The sequence below is a fragment of the Camelus bactrianus genome, chromosome 3 (assembly GCF_048773025.1).
Source record: "Camelus bactrianus isolate YW-2024 breed Bactrian camel chromosome 3, ASM4877302v1, whole genome shotgun sequence".
Taxonomy (NCBI): domain Eukaryota; kingdom Metazoa; phylum Chordata; class Mammalia; order Artiodactyla; family Camelidae; genus Camelus; species Camelus bactrianus.
In genome coordinates, this window is record NC_133541.1 from 26,668,109 (window position 1) to 26,695,151 (window position 27,043).

General features: G+C 42.5%; 1 protein-coding gene and 1 long non-coding RNA gene across 4 annotated transcripts; both read right to left on the reverse strand.

Moving 5' to 3' along the window:
- Window positions 1-3,487: 3,487 nt before the first annotated feature.
- UGT3A2 (UDP glycosyltransferase family 3 member A2) lies at window positions 3,488-20,091 on the reverse strand. Of its 3 annotated transcripts, XM_010955528.3 has the most exons (8): window positions 19,753-19,846; window positions 18,428-18,465; window positions 17,540-17,641; window positions 11,502-11,616; window positions 8,319-8,850; window positions 6,013-6,244; window positions 4,407-4,626; window positions 3,488-3,995 (listed from the first exon to the last, which is right to left on the reverse strand). In XM_010955528.3, the coding sequence occupies exons 3-8, from the start codon at window positions 17,619-17,621 to the stop codon at window positions 3,719-3,721; spliced, it is 1,458 nt and encodes a 485-aa protein (XP_010953830.2). In that variant the 5' UTR covers window positions 17,622-17,641; window positions 18,428-18,465; window positions 19,753-19,846; the 3' UTR covers window positions 3,488-3,718. The 3 variants fall into 3 exon arrangements, with proteins under 3 accessions (XP_010953830.2, XP_010953831.2, XP_074213147.1); XM_010955529.3 differs by lacking the exon at window positions 18,428-18,465 and having other exon boundaries at window positions 19,753-20,091; XM_074357046.1 differs by lacking the exons at window positions 11,502-11,616; window positions 17,540-17,641; window positions 18,428-18,465; window positions 19,753-19,846 and adding an exon at window positions 10,840-11,061.
- On the reverse strand, window positions 18,575-19,757 carry LOC141575867 (uncharacterized). The gene is made up of 2 exons (XR_012503847.1): window positions 19,618-19,757; window positions 18,575-18,799 (listed from the first exon to the last, which is right to left on the reverse strand). It is a non-coding gene; the product is annotated as an uncharacterized LOC141575867 (long non-coding RNA).
- Window positions 20,092-27,043: the final 6,952 nt, after the last annotated feature.

Here is a 27,043-nt window from a genome sequence, read left to right on the forward strand (position 1 = left end):
TCTTTCTTTCTTGCACATGATTTCCAGACTCATCTTGTACTTTCCTTGTCTCTGTCTTAAAATCATCCAGTTCTCAAGCAAACTTTTCAGTAGGGAATGGTATTTAGAAATCTGCATATGGTTGCTCAGAATGCTCACTGCTAATGAAGCACGACTGTTTATATCCCTTTCCAATGGACAGAGTTATGAAATACATAGATATAGATTTGAATATAAATACCATATTATATCCTCTCTATATAGCTATATTTATATTTAGTTTATAAAGATTATAAATTCACACTGATGCCTTCAATTTTAATGCCAACCACAGCAATGAGTCTAATCTTCCCATTTCCGTATTTGGAAGTCCCCTTTTCAAAGTTAAGAAATCTGACTCTCAGCCTCTGTGGTATAGTCACAGATTTGCTCAGTGTACTGTGCTCTGAAAGAAGGTTCTGATGTAGTAATCCACCAACTGTGAAAAACAAAACTACTCAATAGAGTACAAAATTTTTTGCAGCTTTTTTTTTCTTCATCCCCACAACACAAATATCCAAAGGACTGTGTTCAGAAGGCAATTGTGAGATCAGATTTGTGGTCACCAAAAGTGGGGCTGCAGGAAGGAGGAGTTGGATGAAGGTAGTCAAAAGGCACAAGCTTCCAGTTATAAGCTAACTCAGTACTAAGGATGTAAAGTGCAACATGATAAATATAGTTAACACTGCTATATGTTATATATGAAAGTTAAGAGAGCAAATCCTAAGAGTTCCCATCACAGGAGAAAATCTTGTTTTCTATTTCTTTAGTTTTGTATATGAGGTGATGTGTGGTAGTCATCGTTTCATGATGGAAGAAGGTCAGACCAGTATGCTGTACAGCTTAAATGTACACAGCGCTGTATGCCAATTATATTTCAGTAAAACTGGAAGGAAAAAAGAAAAGAAACTGAGGCACGAAACGCTTAAGTAGTGTGGTAGAGTCAGGACTAGAATTTAAGAATCAGACTCTTAGGAGATCTCATTGGGCAAAGGTTATGCACACGTATGTCAGAATCCTCTGCGGGTATTTTGTAAGTCTCTTTCAGTTCCTCTAAACATTTATAAATGGAATCACACTATACATAGTGTCACACAACTTTTGTTTCCCCCACTCGGCTATAATTTGGACATCTTTCCATGTTGATACCTATGGTTCCGTCTCATTATTAGTTCCTTATCCTTTACTGTCGCCCACGTGAGGTCTGATCACCCCGGCCTGCCTCTCAGCAAGAATCCTGCGGGCAAATTTAGCTAGAATCTCTCCTTTACTGCTGATGTCTCTTCACAGTAATTTTCCATTCACTGACCCCTACTCACCCCCTTGGCTAAAATCCCCACTTTTCTTTGTTTTGTTAGAGTTGAGTCCAATCTCTCTCCCCCACTGCAGGGCAATGATGTACTGATCCCTACACCCATCAAGATAATCCCCACCCCACCCCCACGAATGAGGCCTTCCTCACCACCTTTGTCAGAATCATTAAGTAATTTTTTTAACACTCCCTCATTCTGCTTATTGGCTATGAATCCCCAGCTGCCCCTGCTGCACTCGGATTCCAGTTTCTCTTCCCTGTTGTAATAATCTTGGATAAAGTCTACCTTGACAGGGTTAACAAGTGTCAGCATAATTTCTCTTTGTTCACTGGAAATGGGCAAGGGGAGGGTCACTGAATATGGACCGACAGTGGTAAGCAGAGATAAATCCCAGAGGCCCTGTATTCTGAGCAGTGGGAGCCAACAGAAGGTTTCAAGTAGGGAGTTGTGAGATCAGGTTTCCAGGTCCCCAAGACCTTGGTGGCGGGCCTGTGGAGGATGCTTGGGGGGAACAAACTAGAGGCATCGTTGTCCACAGCTCACTGGCTGCAGCTGATCAGATTTCAGGAGTGAGGGTGGGCCTAAGGAAGCACCTGCCACCGAGTTGGCCCCAATGACTTACCAGTTGTTAAGGGAGAGCTTCCTGCTGGGTGGGGGAGGGAGTTAGCAGTCAGGGAGCCCTGTGTTGGTCACTGGGACATCAAATGGTAGCTTTTGATTCCAAACACAACACAAGGGAGCTTCACACCTGCCTTTCGAGGGACTGTTGCCACAGACCATTTCAAGTGCTTTCATTAGAATTGTACAAATAAAACCTTACATCACACACACACGCATTTCTGCATGTGACACGCCCCTGGCTATGTGTGACATCCTTGCAGATTCAGAACTCATAGTGTAGGTAGACACCAGGCACTCAGTTATGCAGACTTCTAAAGAAAATCTTTTGCTAGAATTAGCAAGTGGACCCTCCCTATTTCTGCAGGAAGTATTTCTAGCAGCTGTGCCAATTTTCTTTTTAATCATCCCACGATCTGTTTAACGAACCTAGAGCAATCAAAAACTATGGTCCTCTCGGAGCCACTTTATACGTCTAACATTTCCTCTCTATATTTTTAACCATCAGATACCATGTACTTCAAAATTTTAGGGAGGAATTTAATTCCACCTGAGAAAGAAGAAGCAACTATGAGAATATAATCATTTGAAGATGAAACATTTCAATGAAAGCCATATACAAAAGAGACAGTTTTGTGTTTGAATTTAGGAAGAAAGAACAAAAGTTTAAAAAAATAATAATAAAATTGTAAATATACACATACATGGAGGGAGAGAGAAAAGAGAAACCTGTAAACATAAAAGAGCCACTAAACCAGCACTCCTTGCTGCAACCAGGTTTTGCTGAAGAAAGAAACACCAAACAGACAGTTCAAAACCCTAGAGTTTAAGCTGCACTTTTTCTTGTTTCTGTTACTGTGAACCGAATGTAATCCCTAAGGGGTTGCCATGTAGGGGTGTTCTCTACTACGTGGGTGTGACAGATGGAATGTTTAGTAAATCAAGAGTTCATGGCAGGGCCATAGCCACCGGACCTGAGGCCCCCAAGCCTTCCTTGCACACAGGTTCCATTCCTCCACTTAGGTCTCCGTGACCACACTCATTCAAGCGGGAATCTTGAGGAGGGAAGTGTGAAAAGTGGGACACAAACGCCGTCAGCAGTGGACCAAAGGCAGGCTCCTGCCTGACCAGCAAAGGGGGTGCTCTGTGCAGGAGGGGACTCGGGGCACAGACCAACGATGGGGGCCTGGGAGGGGCTGTCCCTGCCGACCTGCAGGACAGGAGCTGGGCATCCTGAGCTGTGAGGTAGGATGAAAAGGAGATGCAAGAGGAAGGCCCACGTGGAAGAACTGACCAAATAATTACGTGAGTTTCGTGAAAAGTGAAAGAAGGAGAAACTGGGAAAGAGGCTGAGAAGCCTTCCGGACAGGGAGGAGGAGCCAGCAGAGCGCTGCGCGCAGGGACCGCGAGGGAGGAGGAGGAGTTACTGTTTAATGTGCGCAGAGTTTTAGTTTCAAAAAATGAGAAAAGCTCCGGACGTAGTTGGGAGTGATAGTTGCACAACAGTGTGAAAGCACTTAATGCCACTGAACCGTCACTTAATGGTTAAAAAGGAAAATTTTATGGGATGTATATTTAACTACAATTTTTTCAAAAGCAGTACGAGTTCACCCTAAGGCTTTCTAAACAGAGGCAGAAAAGAGTGGAGAGCAGTCGGTGTGCCATCTGTAAGTAGAGGCGAGGGGAGGACACCAGGGGTGGACAGTGCTGAGGGAGGCCTTCAGAGAGCCAGGGGCTCCCCAACAATGCCCCCAAGACTGCATTTGGCATCAGGCCTTCTTCAGCTTCCTGGACCCGCACAGCCACCTGGCCACCAGGCCTAGCAGCTTCCCACAGAGCCACGCGGTGCCCAGGGTGGCCACCAGCAGGAACAAGAGGACGTCGAGCAGGTACTGCTCATACCACGGCTGCTGGAGGGCATGGGGCTTGAGGTGCGCCGCGCCCCCTGTCTGGAGGATGTGGTCGATCCAGCCCACCAGCCGCTGGGCGGGGGTCAGGGGGTGGGAACGCCTGATGATGCTGGCGGCCACCACAGCAGATTTGTACCTGTTGGCGGAGACACAGGTCAGGTGTTTACTCAAGTGGTCTCAGAAGTCTTAGAGAACTTGTATCTCTCTCTCTCTCTCTCTCTCTCATACACACACACACACACACACACACACACACACACACACACACACACTTTTCACCATATGCACAAAAGACTGCCTTTCAAGCGCCAAGAGCTGTTGTCTGGGCCTTGTCACTGTTCAGCTGGGTCCCCTTGACAAGTTCGTACTGATACCTGCATGCAAAGATCCATGCTTAGTGCTAAAACTGCTAACATATAAAAGTGCACACGTATTATTCTGTGTCCTGGAAGTTTCAGCTTTTACTGCAAAAAAGACCCACGTGGTGCCCATTGTGGTTTATGTCTTCATTCAGTGTAAGTAACCACAAGCCCAGAGAACAGCATACCTCTTGTCTTCCATGACTTGCTTCATCTTTAGAGCTAGTGTCTCAGCCTTCAACTGCTTTAACCGGATAGAGACTCCAAAATTTCTGGCTTCAACTCGGAGCATATTTTCATACTGGTCTCCAAGGATAGGAATCCCCACCATGGGCACACCATGTTGGATGGCCTCCATGACACTATTCATCCCACCATGGGTGACAAAAAGTCGGATGTGAGGGTGACCTGTTGCAAATAAGAAAAAGAGCAGAATATTTCAGGATGAAGTTTCAGGACACCAGGATAAGCAGAAAAGGCAAAAGAAAATACCAAGGAAAGTTTAAGGGATGCTAGAGCCATTGTAAAAGATGATTTTGCTTGCTACACAGCCAAGGATTCCAAGACTTCCCCCTGTATAGAGAATCCTTGCCTCAGCCAAAACCCAGAGGAGGCTCAGAACCCAGGGAGTTTTGTTGAGAATAGTTCTAAGCAAGGCATATACCCACCCATCCATCCTTCTATCTCCCCAATGCCTCTCTTTGCTTCTCTCATCTGTTTTCTCTTTGTGTTCCCCTATGTCTGTCTCTCTCTGAGCAAACTTTTCTCACCCAACAATTAAAAGCCATCTTCTCTGAATTCCTGATACATTCATTGACATCAAAACTCATGTAGCACTCATAAAACTTACACTGTATGTATTGTCTCTTTAAATATATGAGAAACCCCTTGAAAGCAAAGACTGGATTCTACACCTCAGTATTGCAAGTCCAGCCTCTCCATCCCATCCTTATTTAGAGCTAAGTAAAATGATTGTTGATGGTGAAGAGTTCAGCTTGTGTCAGTCAACTGGGTTATGCATCACAGCCTCCTCGTTTCTTCTTTGAAATGAGAATCATATTCCACAGCCCAGACTTAAAGAAATACATTTGTAGAAGTGGAAACAGGAATCTGGTTTTTTTTTTTTAATTCTACAGATTATTTTGTCATAGTCTTGGTTACCAGCCTCTGATCCAGTCAGTGGCTATGGCAGTGAGGGGTAACTAAGAAGCAGCTCTGGGCAAAGATAATCTGTTGAGGGGAGGAAATCCTCTGGTATCAGAGACTCAGTCTGCCAAATAACTGGCTATGAGGTTGCTCAGCTTGACATTCAGGTATATTAGCATCAATGTCATGAATGTATGAGTTGCTCACACCTTAATAGTTAAGGAAGATGTACTGAAATGTGAGTGTGTCTGTGTGTGAGTGTGTACGGGAACATGGATGAACAGGTGCTCATGAAGCCACCAAATAGAGTGGCAATGTGCCCCCTGGTATGTGTTCTCAGAAATCACAGGTTGTTTAGGATTACTTTTGGGTGACCTCACCCAAGACCAAAGGCAGTAGGTCAATGTGACTTTGATGGCTGTAGATATCAGGCCTCAGATAGAAAAGAATGAAGGGGAGATTGCGGTTGTGGCATGTGGTCTCATAGGAAGTATATTCTGATTCCCTAAGAGCTCCAACTGGCTGCCCAACTCCAGCCCTCTAAAGAATTACCTTGTGCTGATGAAGTGATCCAGCTAGAGATCAGAGACTTAATGAGCCCAAAGACTTGTAAATGAGAAGAAAGAAGCAATTCTGGGCAGTCCTTACCCAGGAGGTCATTCTGAGGAAGCCAGTCCACGAGTTTCACATTTGCTGCCAATTTGATGTCTTTGGGCCAATGGGAAGCTTTATACTTCCATATCACCCCTTGAGGGAGACTAGCAAAGGCAGCATTCATCTCCTTGGGGACTTCCTGGGACTGAATGACACTCACCATGGAGCCCAGGGTCACAAGGACAAAACCAGAGTCTCCAAACTTGGCGATGAAATTCTCAAATTCCTGGAGAGAGGTAAGAAAGGAAAGGAGCGTGGTGTTTTTCAGGAATGCTTAGACAGCCATGAAATGAAAGCCAGCTGTTTACTGAATACACTCCCCTGTCCTTCCTAGAGCTCACTGTCCTGAAACTGTGTTCACAGCCTCTGAGACAGCCAGCTCTCCCTGTGCTGTGCTCATGCCCATTGTGTTGCTGGAAATAGCTTTCATTTTTGAAATCCTGACCTAGAGCCAGGACCATCCTAGACCCTCTCGTCATTTAGGTCCATGGAGACGTGGCCACTCGGGTGTCTTCCAAAGTCAGACCAGAAGCAGTAGGGAAAGGAAGAACACGAGTAGACAGGCAGGGTCTAGCAGAGGGAGGTGGCACATCTGGAGGCCAGAGTGGAGAAGCTGGGAGAAGCCTCTGGCATCAGAAGTGGAGGCAGAATGGGAAGGTAAGCAGCCACCGCACCCAATGCAGCAAGCAGCGTGCTTCCTCCCACATCTCACAATATTCTTAGTCACTGATCTGCGCAGTTCATCTCCTACCTCAGTGATTCAGTCACATGACTGCACAGCATATTCACGTGGGAAGATGTTTGTAAAAGCAGAAATGCCCAGTCCCAGTCCCAGACCTGGACAGCTTATTTTTTCAAGTCCCCCAGGCAGTTCTGAAGGACAGTTGTGACCTAATGTTGTGATCTTGGCTTTAACACATTTTGTCAGTTCTTCCAAATATTTCTCTGGATCCTGACTCTCTCTGGACTTCTGTGGCTCCCTGAACCCCAGCTCCTAGACCTTTACCCTATGGGGTTGATTCCATCTCCCATAACACTGCCTGATTTACCATCTTAAAGGACCAGTTTGACAACAGCGTTGTCATCCTGTTATAATTTAAAAGCAATGTAAAACCATTACATAAAAATTGGAAAACGCAGAGGAGAAAATGTTTTGAATAAAGCCTCTGTTATCTCACAACCATTATAATCCTTACTCCCAATATGCCCTTGCTTAACAACTCCCTCCCCCTGCCCTATGGCCAAGGCTGGCCTGCCCTCCTGTCAGGTGAAGCTTCCACCAGCCTGGCTGTGTTTGTACGACGGCATCTTCCACTCCCTCATCCAGCCAGCATCACCCAGGGAACCCAGAAACATCTCACGTCTATTTTCACACTTTGGGGCCCCTGTTATCTCCATCCAGAACATATTCCCTCCCAGCTCCATTCAAAAAAATCCTGCCATCAACTCAGAGTCCATCTAGCCCGTGGATCGTTCCCCAGCTCTTCCTGCTCACTCAGTGCAAGGTCAGTAGCTCAGGCCAAATCAGGGCTCTTTGCGGCTCTGAAATAAATGGTAGTGGGAGAGCCACGTGTACCACCTGAGCCTCTGTCCCCGCATTTATAAAAGTGCAGGTCATCCTACTTCCCTCTGGGTGGCAAGAGAGTAAAAAAGATAAATTCCACAAAATTGCAAGCCTGTGCCGATAGGTAAGAGGCAGGGAATTCATCTTAGCTTTCCTCCCATTTAGAAAACTTCTGCAGCAGTGGTTCTGAGTCTTATGCATTCAAACAGATTGGACAGTTTTGCAATTTACAATGCCCAGGCCTGACCCCAGATCAGTCAAATCAGGAGGCCCAGGTGGAGTTAAGGACCAGGGCTCTACAGTCTGGGGATGCTGGAGACAATGCCTGCATTCTCACTATGGGTCCCGCACAGTTCCGCCTTGATCACACCCTGTCTCACAGTGTTGTGTGTTTCTCCATCAGTAACTCATCCCCTTAACAATTCTTGCATGATATGATCATGCACAATGAAAATGTAAACATCAACTTACCAAAAGGCTTATCCAACCAGGGCCAGGACTGCAGTGAGGCAAGAGAGGGCCCCGGGTATAGTATTTAAGGAGGTCAATCTCAGAGTTGTCTAAGTCTTAACTCTGCGCTCGCATGACAGTGAAAGTCAGTACTTCCTGTAAAAGTGTGGCCTGGTGTCTCACTTACCTCACCTTGTACCCAGGATCCCAGTGGCGGGGGCAGCCGCCAGCTCTGCCCCGAGGACCTCTGCGTGAAATCCATATCAGGGGCTCAAGCTTGACTTACCTGTGGCACTGGTTTAATAGGTTTGGCCAATAAGCCTCCAACATACACGGTGTTGGGAAGCAGGGGCCGAGCAAATTCAAAGGCAAAGTCGGAGTTAACAAACCACAGCTCTGCTTTCTTTAGGAGATGAGACAAAACTGGCCTTGAGCCTTCCGGGAAATGCTCCTTGATGGTCTTGTCAAAGGCAGAGTGGATTCGCCGTTGCCTCATGCAGAAATTAAAGAACATCAGGAAATTCTTTACTCGGCCCCAGAAGTCCATGCGGTCAGTTAACAAGGAATGGAATACGGGAACGTAAGACAGGGGGCTTGGTGGCCCAAAGTCCACAGTGCCAAATGAGGTAGGGAGAAAGGACACAAATGGCCTCCCAAGCTTCTCAGCAACCAGGAAAGGACAGTAGTCAAAAGTTTCAACTACCACCAAGTCGAAGTTCTCATTCTTTAAAGAATTCATGATATCATGTCTCCTGAGCAAATGACTGCACTGAAGCCCTAGTTGTTCCAAAATATTGAAATAGTGCTCAAATGTGCTTCTGTAAGAAGAAATAATAATAAATGATAAATATTCATTGGAGGTGTTAATACCACAATACATAAAAGAATCTTGGGCTACAAAGGAAATATCCTAGGAAAGACAGACCACACCTAGCAGTACCCATCTTAGTTGACCACTGTTCATAGATCAGTACCCTCTTTCCGGTCACTCTGGGCAGATGTTCTGCTCTCGAGAAGGTCCCCTTCCTTCTCTCTCCCTTTCCTCGCTTATCCAAATCCCCAGCACTGTCTGTGCCAGCTCTTAGAAAATATATGTTTGAACTCTCAATTCCTGAAATTCGCGGGCACAGATGAATTATGCCAACTGAAAACTAATTCCCATCAGTGGGACTCTGGGCCCATGGCAGACCTCAGAGATCTCTTTCTACTTGATAAATTCTGTGATGTTCTCTTTAAACTTCATTTACATACTGAACTGTTCTTTATGAATGGTTTTCTTGTTCACTTAGCAAAACTGTGGAAGTCACTTGGTGGCACCATCCCATACATATTGACAATATAAGCTATTTTTTAAAAAATTACTATGTAATCATGTATGGCAGATTTCCTCACCCAAGGGAATCTTTGGTCATATTAGAACTCAAAATCTCAGCTAAAAGTGGGAATTTCAGGTTTCTATGCCCACAGATTAAGCAAAGAAAAAAATCCTGATTTTGAAACACGTTAGTCTTTCCACTTCAATGCAGGCTGAGGCATCCAGAGAAGATAATGGCAAAGCTTACTGACATGTAATGAAGACATTGCCTGTGGGATTATTCTAGGAACCTGTCTTCCTGCAATGCTTTCCCATCACTGCCTGGATAGAATATGGCTCTGTTTCCTGTTTGTACAACATATGGGGAAATAGATGAGGACAGCCATCTGCACTTTAAGGTACCAGAGCTAACAAATGCAAGGACTCAAGACATCAGAGGCCTCCTGGCTACCTGAAGGACCAAGAGAACCAGTATTCTGGCATAGCTATAACTATCCACCACTGCACTGTTGCACCTCAGACAGAGAAGGTCCAGAGACTGAGACATCATTAGCAATATGCAGGTCTCTATCTAATTCTTAGGGTTAACTTCAAGTCATACAATGGGAGTGACCAGCTCAAATCATCTTCTACAGTGTATTTTTAAGGATTTCACATAACAAAGGAGTGGTTACCAAAATTTTGGGATAATTTCAGTAATGCTATAAAAATCCTAGAATATAGCTCATTAATCATAGTTAAAATTTAGCTAATAAATAGAAAAAATTTCAAGAATGCATGGTTACCTATATCTGTCCTCAAAAATATTAAATTAGGGGGGAGTAGACAAATCATATAGTATATAACTAACGTCATGAGACAATATAGATTAAGTGTCAGACGTAGGTTAGATCAGACCTATACCAGAGGGACTGTGGTCTTCCAGTTTGAGTGAGGAATGGAGGCTTTCTGGAAATAGTCAGATTTCAGCAGTTACCTTGATTAGCAAGTAGATTTTCAAGAAAAAAAAGAGGGAATGAGTCTTCTGTCATTACCCAAGATAGACATGGATCTCTTCTGCCTTTCCACTTTTGTGTCTAAGATTAAGGAGTTATGTGTTCCTTTCCACTCCAGATGAAACAAAAAGAGAGCCAGCTAGAGACTGGCACTTGCCAAATGTCTCTATAAGGAATGAATCACGCTGGCCCTTGCCATCTACCTCTGTAGGGATTGGATCATGAACTGCTGCACACACCCTGAAAGGCATTCAGGGTGGAGATCAGGAATGAGGTGCTCTGTGCTCTGGGAAAACTGGCAGACCAGGCCTTCAGATTGTTAGATATTTTCCAGAGGAGATTTTAGGAGTCAAAATTCTTGCATCATCTCATAGCTAGAAAAACACTAAAATCATCAACGGAGCCCTCTGTTCCTCACGACTAGCAGCAACCTCCTGCAAAAAAACGTGTCCTTGATTGCATGTACCCCCCTTCACCAAAATCACTCATATACTGACCTTCCCCCTACCTCTTTGGAGCAGTTCCTCAGAGCTGTCTGAAATGCTGTCTCCCAGGCTACAGTCCTCATTTTGCCCCAAATAAAACTTGACTCACAACTCTCACAGTGTGCATGTTTCTTTTTTTTTTTAGTCGACAGGAATCAGCTTCATGTCTTATTTTGCACAAGGTTGATTGCTTTTTAAAAGGGCTTTACATGGCCAGATGTTCAACTTCTACAAAACCATTGTTTAAAAGTCTCCCCTAGATACATGTGAGGATAAAGGAAGAAAAATAAGTGGAAAGATATCTTTAATTTAGCTACCAACAATGAGAGGTTAAGGTGCCTATGCTTCTGTGTTGTGAGAATATAGACAAAAATTTTAAGTGAAGTGTTGCGAAGAAGTTCCAAAAGAAGCTACCCCCAACTTGCTACACAAGTACCTTTGTGTTTACAATGGAAGAGAGAAAGCACAGAGCAAGAAAAATCTCCAGTGGCTGGAATGGATGATTTGGTGTGAAACACTTGTTTACCCAATATTCACCCATCATCCAGCCCCACCTCCCTCCTTCTCTCCATTCATCCAACCATCCCTTTGTCAAATCCTCAGTACAAGCATCCACCCATTCACTTATATTACCAACATTTTGACTCCTTAGTTCAAACAATTTAAAACATTACCTGCCTCCCAAAGTTTCTTCCATAAAGAAATCAAAGGACTTCTTAAATTCCTTGTTAAAATCTTCAGGTAGAAGCCAGTTAATGACATTGTATGATTTCTCACCCTCTTTAAAACCTAAGAAAACACCAATGGGTTAAGTAAGATAAATATGTCACACAACATGGATTAACAGCGTGATAATACCAACATTTGATTATGGCCATAATTTTGTATTTATTTGAATCTTTGTCTTTTGAACTATTTTTGTTCCATCTGGTTGCTTTCTCATTCAATCCCGTATACTGAAAGTGTTTATTGAGAACCTTCCAATAATTCAGGAATGCTTTTCTATTTAAAGCTATGGAAACTTTCATTTAAAGCTTTCATTGAATGTATAGCTATTTGTCTCATTTTACTGCTGAGAAAACAAAGTTAATTAGTTTAAGACAATTTGTCAAGGTTGATTCCAGAGCCTCTGCTCGTTCTGTTTTAGAAAAATTCAACTTCATTATTTAAAGTGATACATCCAAATAGTTTTGTGATTCAGTGAAAAATACTGAATGGCTTAATTAAAATAGTATTCTTCTGCACTGCTACTCACCAGCTTGACTTCTTCCCAATGACCCATGTGTAATAAAAAGTCTGAGTCTATTTTTGATGTTTGACTGCTGGCAGGCTTCAAGCCCTACCTCCCTTTCCCTCTTCTGAGTCTAATTTGGGCAAAGTGATAAGAAAGTCCACATGCTCCCTCCTCTGGCCCTAAGTGGAAGTTTCAAACCATGCAGGTTAAGACAATAGGGAGAACCCTAACTATACCCCAACCCCTTACCCACAGTAAAAACTAAAGCTAGTTATCCCTCCCTACTCTACACAGCTATTTTTTAGGTGCTTGGGAACCTGCCTTGTTCTTCCCAAAATAAGGCCATGTTATTTGAATAATAAACCTTTCATACTCTTAATACGTGTGTGCCTACATCAGTCATGACATTCACTCAGCTCTGTGTAGGGATTGGGAACAGATTAATGGTGGGCCTACACAGCGCAGCTCCCATACCCAATCTTAGTGAAATAACCGACTCTATTCAAGGATCTACTGGGAAATACTTGGCAGTCATTGATTTGGCTAACCCTAACCCTACCCTAACCCATGGTAACCACAAATCAAAAACTCATGATACATATAGAACAAAAAGTAGAGAGAAAGGAACACAAGCATACTACTAAAGAAATCATCAAACCACAGGGAAGACTAAAGAAGAAAAGAACAGAGAAGGACCACAAAAACAACCAAAAAACAAGTAACAGAATGGCAATAAATACCTATCAATAATCACTTTAAATGTCAATGGAATAATGCGCCAATCAAAAGACATAGGGTGGCTATTGGATTAAAGAAACAAGACCCATCTACAAGCTGCCCACAAGAGACGCACTTGAGAGCTAAGACACACACAGACTGCAAGTGAGGGGGTGGGAAAAGATATTTCATGCAAATGGACATGACAAGAAAGCTGAGTAGCACTACTCACACTACTCACACAGGACAAAATCGACTTTGTAACAAAGTCTATAACAAAAGACAAAGAAGGGCATTATATAATGATAAAAGGATCAACACAAGAATAGGATATAACCTTAATTAACATACATTAACCTAATATAGGAGCACCTAAATATATAAAGACAATATTGAGGAGGGAGATCAAGATGGGGGAGTAAGAGGATGTAGAGCTCACCTCCCTCCACAAACACATCAAAAATATATATATACATACATGTGGAACAATTCTCGTGAATAACTAACCAAACTAGTAGAAGGACTTCTATACAATCAAGGACATAAGAAGGAGACACATATCATCAGGTAGGACAGGAAGGAAAGCCCCACGTTCAGATCTGCGCCCCGGGAGGGAACTCAGAGGAAACAGGAGATTGCACAGGTGGACACTCACCCTCAGGAGCGAGCAAGTCAAGCCACAGACTGGGTGTCCTAGCCCTAATGTCCTATGCATAGGAGAAAAGTCCTCCCCTCTGCCCCGGCTGCTTGGAGAGCCTCTGGGACATACATAAAGGCTGGAGAAGCCTAGCCTCCACTTGTGAGGAGTGTGCGGGTGCTGGCTGGCCCCAGACAGGGTGGAGAGTGGTCTGCCCTAGCGGCCGCCACCGTGCTGCACTCTGAGTCTGAGCCGAGCACACACCCAGCCTCACTCACTCCACACCACAGCCTGGCACTGGATCTAGGGTGGCCAGGATCTGGGAAAAGACTCAGTCTAGGGATGCAGAGGTGACCCAGGACCCCAGGATGTGGCCCAGGTGGGAAGCAGTAGCCACTGTTGGTGCTTACTCAGATGGCACACCAGACGCAGCCCAGACTTCTGACGGCAGCGTGGCCACTTGAACTCCCACAGCCACCGTGCCAAGCTCTCCAGTCCCAGTCAAGCAATTGCTCTGGCCCCGCCCACTCCACGCCAGCAGCCTAGCACTAGATCTGAGGCAGCCACAGGAGGGGAACAGACAGGATCCTGGCTGCATCTAGGCGGAGCTGCAGACCCCCAAGCAGGCAGTGCATCAGATCTCTGTAAGCACCCAAGCCCCACTTGCTTCGATACTCCCCTTCTTTGGGGTAAAGGCCCCAGCATGAGAAGAAGGGAAAACACACGCTTACAGAGAACAGAGCCAGCATAAGCTGACCCTTAAGGTTTCCACACTAGCAACTTGAGAGTAAACCCCACTCCTGACAGGCAAGTAATGGCCACTGAGCAGAGAGGAAGTCCCATCTCACAACCTGTACAGCCTCCTCCAACACCAGCTCTTCCTCTACCAAGGTGATGACCGTCAGCACACCTGGAGGAAAGACATGACTGGCCTCCACATCAAATCCAGCCCTCCCATCAAAGGCACTGGCACATTTGGTACCTAGGGATGCTCCCACAAGAGATCAGCTCTTCAAGACCATGATTCATAGAGACAGAGAAAGTTAAGTAAAATGAAAAGGCAGACGAACTACTCTCAATTGAAAAGCAAGAGAAAACCCCTGAAAAAATAATGAAACAGGGATAAATAATCTGCCAGACAATGAATTCAAAATGTTGGTAATAAAAATGCTAACTGAATTAGGAAAGAAAATTGATCTAAGCAGATTATTTGAACAAGGAACTAGGGTTAAGGATATAATATAATATAATATAATATAATATAATATAATATAATACTCAATCAAAAATAGAGAATTCAATATCTGAGTTTTTTTTTTAAGCCCTCTAGAAGCAGTAAGTAGCAGACTAAATGACAAAGAAGAACATGTAAAGTGATCTGGAAGATAGAATAATGGAAATCATCCAATCAGAGCAGTAGACAGAAAGACAAATTGAAAAAAAAAAAGCAACATATGTGATCTATGGGATAATATTAACCATGCCAATGTTTGCATTATAAGGGTTCTAGAAGAGAGAGAGAAGGGCATTGAAAATGCATTTGAAGAAACTATGGCTGAAAACTTTCCAAACCTAAAGAAGGAAAAGATATCCAGGTACAGGAAGCACAGAGGGTCCTAAACAAGATAAACCCAAACAGACCCACACCAAGATATATCATAATTGAAATGGCAAAAGTGAAAGATAAAGAGAAAATTCTAAAGGCAGTAAGAGCAAAAACAAGTCACATACAAAGGACTGCCCATAAGGCTATCAGCTGATTTCTCTGCAGAAACTTTGCAGGTCAGAAAGGAGTGGCATGATATATTCAAACTGCTGAAAAAAAAGCCTCTGCAACCTAGGACCCTCTCTGAAGCAAGATTATCATTTAGAACAGAAGGAGAGATAAACATCTTCTCAGGCAGGCAAAAACAAAAAGAATTCAGCAATACTAAACTTACCCTAAAACACTGAAGGGTGTTCTCTAATTGGTAAAAAAAATTACTTATAGGAAAGGGAAAATCCCATTAGGAAAGGCAAATATAGACTAAGGATTGAAGGTCAGCTGCCTTAGTGCACTGATGCCATTTCTTTATTAAAGGTGTTAATAAATAAATGAGATGGGGAAACATACTCAGATTAGGAGTTAATAAATGGCTCAAACATTTCAATACACTGAAATAAGCATCAGGTCAGAAATAATAACCTAACCATGTATTTCCCTGATTTGCTGGTGTCTAGCCTAGATCTACTACTCAAGTGAAGAAGGAATATAGTGTTTCAAAGCCTCGGGAATGCCCACAATTAGGGAATATTGAAAGAAACTCTAGGCACTTAAACCTGGAACCTAAGAATAAAATGGAAGGGATCCATAAGCTCCCTGAATTGTTTATAGATTTGGGCATACATTTATTGGCTAAAGGGGTAAAAGGTAGTTTCAGTAATTTCTCAACGTTCATGCCAAAATTATTTTTAACCTAAAAATTTAATTTAACTTAATTTAATTTAAAATTTTAATTAGATTAAACTATAACTCTTAAAATTAAATTTTAATACACTACAGTTACTTCATCAGATCTGCTGTCGAGGAAGATGCAAGAGGATATGAATATAAAATATGTTCAGTGAAGAAAACAGAACTTAATCTAGAAGGTGTTTGAAATGGTTTTAAGTAGGGACTCAAACAGATATTTGTACACCAATATTCATAGCAGCATTATTCACATATCCAAAAGATGGAAACAACAGAAATGTCCATCAACAGGTGAACAGACAAAATGTGATATATACATACAATGGAACGTTATTCAGCCTTAAAAAGTAATGCAGTTAGGACACATGTTACAACATGAATGAGCCTAAAAGACATTATTCCAGGTGAAATATGCAAGATACAAAAGAACAAATATTTTATGATTTCATCTATGTGATGTATCTAGAATAGTCAAATTATTAGAGAAGTAAAGTAAATTGTGTTTACCAGGGGTTGGGGCAATGGGTACTGGGCAGTTACTGTTTAATGGGTACAGAGTTCCAGTTTCAGATGATGAAAAAGTTCTGGAGGTGGATGGCAGAGATAGTTGCACAGCCATGTGAATGTACTTAAAGTCACTAGACTGTACACAAAAATGGTTACAATGTCGATTTCATGCATGTATATTTTGCCGCAATAAAAAAAACTTAAATTTCAATGGAAAAAAATTATTTTAACAATCTGAACAATTACAAAGCCTGAAGTCACCTTCAAAGTTTTGTAACTTCTCAGAATTTTGTTCCTCAAAGACGCTGCTTAATAATGGATTTTTTTAAAGTCAAAGCCTGAGCAATACTTCAAATTGAGCAATCCAGAGCTTAAAGTCCTAAATCCACTCAACGCTGTTATTAACCTGCCACGTGACTTTGAGTTAATCATTTGCGTTCTCAGAGCTGCCATTTCCTTCTCTGACAACAGAGAGGAGTTGATAAAATTTATGAGCTCATTTTTGCTAAATTCTTTAGATTTTAGGCACTTCCTACATCAGTATACATAAACTCATGGGCAGGCACTGATTTGTCAAGAAAACAGATTATCTCAATGATAGATTCTGATCTTAGCTGCACAAATAAGGGACTCCCTGAGAAAGCTTCTTTAAATTTCAGATATCATAAGAGGAGATGTCATTTATGCTATAGAAAAATAAAAGTGATCCTTACCTATTAGAAAGCTCATATATGAATAATACATCTGGTCAACAGATTTTCAAGCCAAATTATAAAGTAGTATTTATCAAAGCAGTCTGTGACAATGTGTTCAGGGTTGCTTGAGATGGAGTAGAAGTCCAGTAATGGAGGAGAAAATGGGACTACAGAGTGTGGAGTCCTGGTGGACAGAGCCCAGAAGTTTTCCTATACCTTACATAAACACACACACACAAACGCACATATGCACACACCCACCCTTTTCATTCTTTCAATCCACTTAGACTTTTGGGGAAGGGTGATTTTTTTTTCCTGTGTTATTAAATCTTTTTAAAAATGGAAGTATAGTCAATTTACAATATTGTTTTAGTTTTTTAAATAAACTACTTGAAAAGCCCTTCTATGCAAAAGGCATTGTTGTTCTTTGCCTGGAATACACAAAATTAAGAGTTCATGAGAAAGGATACCTGACAGCAATAAATTTCCTCTCTGGAGAAACATGGTGACATTATGACCGTGGTCTTGAAGAATCTGAGAGATCCGGTCCATCAGTAGGAAATGGCTTCCACCTAGGAACAATGAACAACTTCATTTTTATAATGATGAGTGAAGAAGTCCTAAGATTGATGCTGATAAATCCAGGAGGGGGCCAGGTAGGGAAACAGAAAGTTGGTGGGAAGTAGAGGAAATGAGTTTCATCAGTCAGTCTCTCCAGTTCATTTTGAGTGAGCCCTCGCCCACCCACCCAGAGCCTGCTGGTCTGCTGGCCTTGACATGTGGCAAACCGCCATCAAAGAAGTTTCCTTCTTGTGACTCTGGTCTCCCGTCAGTGTGAGAAGCTTTTTATTTTAAGGCCCTAAGGAATTCCTGATCCTAAGGTGCACACTGCCTTTTAGCCAGGGACTTATGGAGACACTGTGTCCTAAAGAAACAACTGCACTGGTGGAAATTTGGGCACAGTCCTATGCATGTGAGTGTGAAGGGTTCCTAATGGACAATCAACCAGAGCTATTTCTGGAATCCTTCTCTCTGGAAAGGCATGCTAGAGTAGGAGCCAGAAATATGGGTGCTTGAATGTGAGTCCAAGAAGCAGCCATTGAAGCAGAAGGATGTGGGGCCACCACTTAGAGCCAAAATGCTTGAGATTCAAATGTATTGGGCAGAAGTTTTTCAGTTAGGGCCTGAATTTTTCACATCTATTAAGGCATGCAAGATAACTTGCATGTGGGGCCAGTGGGGCAGACCTGCAGGAACCTAAATGCATGGGAGACTGGGACATCCCCCATCCTAGGACAATTCTGGGATCCTAAGAAAAGCTTCACCCTTGGGAGAGGTACGCGCTCCATCGTACTAACCTCTTAGAACTGCTCCAACACAGGGACTTGGCTTGAATCTAAGGGTCTCAGCAGCAGAGAGGCCAAATCAGGAAAGAAGATAATGGCAAATGACAAGTCTGGAGATTGAGGTTAGAGGGGTATAGAGCTAGAGAAACAGTGAGTAGCTAATTCTCAAATTTTTAATACATAGACTTGTATAATCTGCAGTAACAGGAAATAATAAAGTAGAAATCCTCTTGCCCGCATTTTAATCCTAAGACCTGGGGGTCAGGAAGAAGGGGTGACGGCGGGTGCACCCAATCGCGGAGGGTCTTGGTGAGCCCCAGCACATTCTGGGGCACAGGCGTGGCTTCCCGCACTTCACAAACCACACCAGCTCCCTCTCAGAGTCTGCGGAAGGAGAACAGTGTACTTTCAGGCCGTGAGGGAGTTCTTTTGCGTTATCACCACAAACAATCAAAAAGAAAAAAGATTTCGAATGGAGTTAAAGAGTGATTTTGAAACCCCCCACTGAAAGGTGGGTGACAGCGGAAGCTCGGGGAGAATGGTATTTGGGTAAGAAACCCTGAGTACATATTGGTATGTACCATTAGGGAGGTCTGCTGTGCTCTTGCAATAGGCGCCTCACTTCCCTGACCCTTAGTTTCCTGCTCAGAAAAACATACTGGGAACTGGATTAGATGATCAGTGGTTCCTTCCAGCTCTAAGATACCCAAGTCTCAGTGATCTAAAAGTGGTCTAAGAGAGCCCACGGTGGGTTAAAATAAAGTCTTAGGGAAGACTTTATTACCCTATGATTACCCCTGTATCTTGATACATTCCTCTGGATGAAAACACTCCACTCTCCTAATTGTCATTGAAAAATCTTCCCTGCTCCACCTTAGCTCCTATGCAGCCTCAGAAAATTACCAGTGCTGCCCCTAGGAGCACCTTTCCTTGGTCTCTAAGAGGCTGCAAACGCTAGCTAGCCACAATCGTGTGCGCTCCAGAAGTTGTGAGCCTCTGAATTTCCAGCCTGCGCCCTGGAGGAGGCGTCCAGAGGTCTCCAGCACTGGGCTGGATCTCAAACTTCTGGCCCCAGCTCCGCACTATGGAGAGCGTAAACTGAGCAGCAAGAGAGAGGAGAGGGTACTCCTGTTTTCTCCAAACTATCCCGTCTACCTCGGTGGCTGCAGGGCCCCTTTTCTGCCCACACTAAGGGCTCCCACCTTTTCATCCGCCGGCCGACCGGGGAAACAAATCCGCCCAGACTGGAAAAACACATGGACCAAGGGCTGTTTGGCTGAGCCCTGGCGCAGGTGCCTGGGACAGACCTGTCTCTGGATCTTTAGCCGCGCACTCACCCATCAGGGACAGAGTTAGGATTTTGGCGGTCTCTGAAAGCAGGAGCCCAGGCAGTAGGAATCCGACGAGAAGCAGCACCCGCTGTCCCCGCATCCTCGCTCCGTGTTGAAGCTGCGGAGCCGAGCCCTGTGCTGAGTGTCCTGTGCTGAGAGTGTCCTGTGCTCCGCGCCCCGCGCCCCGCGTCCCGCGCACGCGGCGAAGGAAAATGTTGCGCCGGGAACAGAAGGCGCTCAGGCAGTGCAGGAAGGGCGCGGTCTGGAAACTTGGGGAAAGGTAAGAGCTGATCCTGCCCGTCTTCCCTTCTGTTTGTCCCTTCCTGCCCTCCTCCCTCAGGGCGGACACCATTGGATATTCTGTCCTCATCCTCCCTATTTGGGTAGCGGAAAGGAGGGGTCAGTGAGTTGATCCTTAACCCATTGCTGTCAACATAATCTTCGTCCTCCCTGCCTGGACAATACTCTGAATCAGGAATGGTAAGGACCTTGTGAAATCACGTGGCTGACAGCTCCACCTCCAAGTGACTTGAACCTATCTTTGTTTTATGGACGCTTCCCCGAATTTATGGCTCCCCCACCTCCTAACGGCTCTAATTATTTCATACTGCCATCCCCATGGCCCATTTCCCCAGGTGCCTGCTTAAAACTCTGCTAGTGTCCTCAACTCGAGACCTCCCTAAGCAAATCCCCAAGGGAACTTGACCTACCTTTCCTGGATTATAGTTCTGAACGCCTCGTAAGGAGGTAACTTATTCATGAAGAGGTGTTAAGAGTCTTAATTCTGAAGTCCAGGTGGTCACCTGGAGGACTGAACCTCTAATTCTGAATGAGCTTCACAAAATAGGTCTAGAAATCTTTCCAGAGTCTTCTCAGGCACAAGCTGGGGTCGTGTAATTCTGCCTCTGTTTTTTAAGATTTGACACCCAAAGCAAAGGCAACAAAAGCAAAAATAAACAAGTGGGAATACATCAAACTAAAAAGCTTCTGCACAGCAAAGGAAACATTTCATCAACAAAATGAAAAAGCAACCTACAGAATGGTAAAAAAAAAAAAAAATAGTTGCAAATCATCTATTAAGAGGTTAATATCCAAAATATACAAAGAACTCATACAACTCAATAACAAAATAATCGATTAAAAACATATCCTTGGACAAAGGATATGAATAGACGTTTATCCAAAAAAGGCATGAAGATGGCCAAAAGGTGCTCAACATCAATGATTGTCAGGGAAGTATAAACTAAAACGAAAATGAGATATTCACACCTTTTAGAATGGCCATTATCAAAAAGACAAGAAATAACAAGTGTTAGTGAGGATGTGGAGAAAGGGAACACTTGTGCACTGTTGGTGGGAATATAAATTGGTGCAGCCCCTATGGAAAACAGTATGGAGGGCCTCAAGAAATTTAAAGTGGAACTACCATATGATCCAGTAATTCCACTTTTGAATATTTATCTGAAAGAAATGAAATCACTATCCTGAAGAGACATCTGTACTCCCTTGTTCATTGCAGTGTTATTCACATTAGCCAAGATGTGGAAACAACCTAAGCTGCTGTTCCTCAATGGATGAATGTGAAAAGATGATGAAGTATATAAATATATTTATATAATGGAATATTATTCAGCCACGAAAAGAATGAAATTTTGCTATTTGTGGATGGACCTTGGGGGCATCATGTTAAGTGAAATAAGCCAGACAGAGAAAGACAAGTAACTTATGATCTCACTTACATGGGAAATCTAAAACAAAAACAAAACAAAAAATGAGCTTATAGATACAGGGAATAGATTGGTGGTTGCCAAAGGCAAGAGGTGGGAGGTAGGCAAAAATGGGTGAAGGAGGTCAAAAGGCAGAAAGCTCCAGTTATAAAATACATAAGTCATGGCGATGTAATGAACAGCATGGCCACTATAGTTAATAATACTGTCTTGCCTTTTAAAGTTGCTAAAAGAGTAAATCTTAAAAGTTCTCTCCACAACAAAAAAATGTGTAACTATGTGAGGTGATGGATGTTAACTAGACTTACTGTGGTGCTCACTTTGTAATACATACAAATATCGAATCTTTATGTTATACACCTGAAATTAATGTAATGTTGTATTTCAATTATACCTCATAAAATTTTTAAATTAATTTTTAAAAACAAGTAGAAAACAAAAGCCTTCAATGGATTTCATGTCTACAAGTTGAAGTGAGTCCTTGAATTCTGTTTATACTATATCTTCTATCTACAGGTCTTTATTTTTCCACCTGAATAGAAAGCATTACATTCTTACATGCTTGGGCATCCTTCACATAGTCATGGCCATTGTGGTGAAAGAGAGAGAAGTGGGTCTTTGCCAGCATCACAAGGCTCCATCCCATCTATTCTTGTATCTCTCATAGTGCATTAGCAAAATAAAGGATTTTTTAATCCAACTCCAAACTTATTAATTTATTCAGCAATTTTATCGATAGCTAATTGTGTTCCTGTTCTGCTAGATAGACAGATACTAAACACAATAGTCAATAAAATATATAGTATATAATGGCAAATGCTATTAAGAAAAATCACACAGGGAAGGAGATGTGAAGGGTCAGGTGTCAGGGGTATTAAAATTTTAGGTGGCATAATTCAAACGAACTCTAAAATTTTATGAGTATCAGAGAAATAGGAACACAATATTTAGATGCAAACACATGTACAATAACAGTGTCAGGTACCATATGTTCCTAGTGAAACAACTCACCTTCATTATGAAAATACCAATTTTGTCTCTAATAATGCTTTTCACCTAATCTATTTTGTCTGATGTTATTCCTAGCTATTCAGGTTTTATTTTTTCCATTAGTGTAACATGACTTCTCTTTTTCTATCTTTTTATAGCCAACCCTCTTGTATCCTCACGTTTTAGATGTGTCTCTGACAATCTGCTTGATGTCATGTCTATTGAACTCGATAGGTTCAACTATGAATAGATAAGGTTATCAAGAGGGAAAAAAAGAGATCTTTGGTCAATTTTGTTCCTAAAGGATCAATTTCCATAATTAATACAGTTTCTTAGTTTTCATCATCCCGGTCCATTTGGGGACCAGTTAATGGAGACATCTGCCACAGGTTCAATATGCCATTTCACATTTGAGCAAAAAGAAATTGTCAGGCAGGCAAACATTCTAAATTTGCTCATTTTTGGTAGATATGAAACATGTCAGACATATGAATGAGTCTGTCCATGTACTGTACATATCATTTTAATTGAGTATTTTAATAGTGGGAAAAGGATCACTATTTCATTCATCCTCCTCTTCGCAACATAGTGAATGATATCGCTATCCAGTGACAGGCAGACGTAGATACCTAATGATGTGCGGATAATCTGCAACTACAGTCTCCTTAATGTGTGGCTTTTGTTTCCTGGTGATGGGCTTAAGGGTTTATATTGTCCAAACTTCTGTTTTCCTGTTGTCCTGCAGGTCCCACATTTTCTCTGGTTGCTTTTTTTTTTTTTTTTTTTCTTTCACCCAGTATCCAAAGAGTGCTTCCCTTCCCTTTTACCCTCTCCTCTCTCAGAAATGAAGCATTTCCAAGGCTGCTACCTTGGGTCGCTCATGCTTTTTTGTCCTTTTCCTGTTGCCATAGCTTTGATCTACCACGACTCTTTTTTAGGATTTTTATACAGAATGTAGATTTTCCAGGCAAAATTTTAGCTCATCCTTGGGCTTTCTATGGCCCTCTTGTCTTTTCTGTACTATTTTTCTGGACTATTTTTCTGGACTTGCTAGGTCTCCACAATGCTTTGTATCAGGAGCTCAGGAGGGAGCGCTGCTAAAATTTGACAGTTAAGTCTTCCACTTATGGGAAGGTGTGGTGTGGGTTTTCTTTGCTTGTGGTGGTTGATTTTCTTTATAGTATAAATAGCATTGAATTCCCTGTAGTTTGTGGAGGGCAAAGCAAGGAGAAAGTCCTTGTGGCATGTTCCACTTCCTCAGTCCTGATAGCTGCGCCAGCATTTTACAAATCTTAATGCCAAAGGGGAGGACATTAGCAAGGAGTGGGGTAGGCTTAATGAGGGAACAGTATGCATGAATGCTCAGGTGAAGTCTAGCACCTATTAATGAGTCTAAAGTCCCCATTCTCCCACACATGTGGGGACATTTTGAGGTTGATCCTTAACCCTATCACTTGTGCAAATTCTTTTGCACAGAAGTTCTCAGAGCTGTGCTAACTGAAAAGAGAATCCATTTGCAAATCACGTTTTCTACAAAACTTTAAATAAGGCAACTTTCACCCTCCTTAAACCATGAAGGCTTAGTTCCCACTCCTTTATGGCAATCGTCCCCTGAGGGACAGCATACCGCCCTCTCTGTACTGTCCTTGGAATCACCAGCTACAATTCCACCCCCTCTTCTCATCTGCACAGAAATCAAGGCTGTGGCTCTGACAGAGATCGTCCCCTCACTCTCCCTGCCTGTGGTCCCCATCACACTTAGAAAGTCATTAAGGCCAATTCCAAGCCAGGTGCTTCCTCAGGCCCAGCCAGAGACCATCACCAAGAGAGCACAGTTATTATTTTCATTATGTCCAAGATTGTTTGCTGCTTTGGTGTATAACTATAGACCAGGACAAAATATCAGAACAGAAGCAGAATAGAAAATTCTGCTTTGACGAGTCCAGCACTGTAGAGTATTCTTTGACCATATGTCGTGTCCTTCAGACATGATACGTTAGTCAACCTGACACCCACTTCCAGATCCCTTAGTCCTCAGCAGCTGCCAGTGCACAGGTTTGCCCAGCTTCCCTTACCGCCTTGCATGCCTGGTGACAGAATTCTGGGCAATGAAGACAGAGACTCTTAGCCAGGTGGAGGGGGAAGATAACTCCATGAAAACGTATTCTTTCCTGATCAAAGGGGTATTTGTAGCTTCCTAGGCTTTAATGGGAGTTTTCTGGAGAAGCAAACAGAAAAGCAAAGAATTTGCATGGCGTCTGTCTGTTATTCCATGAAAAATGATGGTGGCAGGAGTGAGGAGAAAAGGCTAAGAAGACATCGCACGTGGAAGCTAGAATGGTTGTCTCAGTTCCCCTCTGAGTTCCCTAAAGAGGCACATAATGTGTAAGAAGGAAGGCAAGTTTCAAGGATTAAAATCTGAGGGTTGTTTGTACGAATTACCCAGGGACAGAATCACGGAACAGCCCTTGCTGATTGGCAAATAAAAAAGGCCACAAGTACCAAATAAACTCCAATCATAGAAGAAGCCAGTGAGCAGGAATTTGTAGCAAAATTAGCAAGTAGATATGACACAGATAACAGGGGTTGCTAGAACTGGTGGGAGAGTCCAAAAAAATGGTGACCTCTACACACACACACAAATACAGACCCCCAAGGTAGTTCTTGGCATCAGGTCATCTTCAGCTGGCCCCACACAGCCACCTGGCCACCAGGCCCAGCAGCTTCCCACAGAGCCACTCGATGCCCAGGGTGACCACCAGCAGGAACAAGAGGACATTGAGCAGGTACTGCTCATGCCACGGCTGCTGGAGGGCGTGGAGCTTGAAGCGCAATGCACACCTGCCTGGAGGATGCGGTCGATCCAGCCCACTAGCCAACAGAGATGGGGCCCAAAGGGTGGGTGCTTCAGATGATGCTGGCGGCCACCACTGCAGATTTGTACCTGTTGTCAGAGACGGAAGGGTGGCAGCAACATTAGATGGCAAGTTTTCAGCCTCTTGAGGCTGGACACAGAAGGCTAGTCTATAACCAGGCAATTATAACCTGGCCCTGAAATTTACCAGCAGGGTGCATATAAACAGTTCCATTTTATAAATCTGTATAAAATTCAACTTAATGCTGAAAGGTGGGATATGCCTAAGTCAGTCCCTGCCTTCATGGAGTTTAGGATCTACTAGACCAAAATATACTCATGGTTGCTAGTTGGGCTCATTAGTAACAAAGCGCCACTGTTTGTAGTCCTTTCTGTGGACAGAGGTAGGAAGCAAACAGTTACGAATATAGATACCAAGATTCCATATCTATTTCTGTACCTATAGATGCTACAGCTATGTCTATTATTTAGTTACTGAAAAATCATGAATTTACACTACTTCAGTTCAATACACCAATTCAGTAGGTTTTTCTAATATTCCCCATTCTTTCATTTGTAATTCCCTTTTCCAAAAGGAAGAAACTTGGTTCTCAACAGCAAATTATACCAACCTAATTTTAAAAATGGGAAAAAGACTTGATAGAGCACTTTATGAATAAGTATATCCAAATTGCCAATAAACATATAAAAAATGTGCAAAGTATACCTCAGTAAGTATTGGGAAAAAATTAAATTGATGAGTCAACCGATAATGATAGAAGCATAATATTTACTAAATGGAGGCAAATACCAGATAAAACAGCAAATATTGTAGAAGTTGTTTGCACGTGGAAAATAGGGTGAGGGAGTGGGCTGAGCTGGTAAGCAATGAAGTAGGGAACTCTTTTTAAATTTTAAATTAGCCTAGTAGTACTTATTTACTTTTAAAATTATTTGCATATATCAGTTTGGAAAAGAAAATTTATTTTATAAAATAGAAAGAACATGGGTTCTAAAATAATTCAAGAATTTAATTACATTCAGTGAGCCTATGTTTTCTTGTCGGTACAGTGGAACAACTCCTACAACAAATAGAAAAGTAGAGAAAAAAGAACAAAATTAGATACCATTACACTCTTGTTTATTGAGACTATGTGAGATATTTACTTCTTTTCCCTTTGATAATTTGCATAAAATAAAATGCACAGATCTTAACTATAGAGATCAAGGATTTCCAGCATACATCTACTACCATGTGACCACAACAAAGACTGACATACAGAACCTTTCTTTCACTCCAGAAAATTCGCTGTTACCACCTTCTGGTCAATACTTATCTGCCCAGAGATAATCACTATTTTTACTTCTATTACACAGATTCATTTTACCTGTTCTTGCACTGAATATTACACAGTATGTACTCTCTTCTAGGGGGCAGGAAGGATCTGGCTACTTTACTTCACATAACTTCTGTTAGAGTCTTCTATATTATTGGATGTAGCAGAATTTCATTTTTTATTGCTGTGTAATATTTCTTTGTATGAAACCATAATCTATCCATTCTATTGTTAATGGGCATCTGGTTGTTCCCATTTCTTACTATAAATAAGGCTACTGTGAACATTCTTATGCATGCTTTTTGTTGGAAATATGCGTGCATTTCCCTTGGTATAGATCTAGGGGTAGAATTCCTTGATCATAGGGTAGGGTATGTAAAGCTTCATTA

Coding starts and splice junctions, on each gene's coding strand:
- UGT3A2 (XM_010955529.3), bottom strand. CDS start 19,846: ATGCGGGGACAGCGGGTGCTGCTTCTCGTCGGATTCCTACTGCCTGGG. Junction 17,642..19,752: donor CCTAACTCTGTCCCTGATGG/GTGAGTGCGCGG, acceptor CATTGTTCCTAG/GTGGAAGCCATTTCCTACTG. Junction 11,617..17,539: donor AGGAAATTTATTGCTGTCAG/GTATCCTTTCTC, acceptor GTGTTTTCTTAG/GTTTTAAAGAGGGTGAGAAA.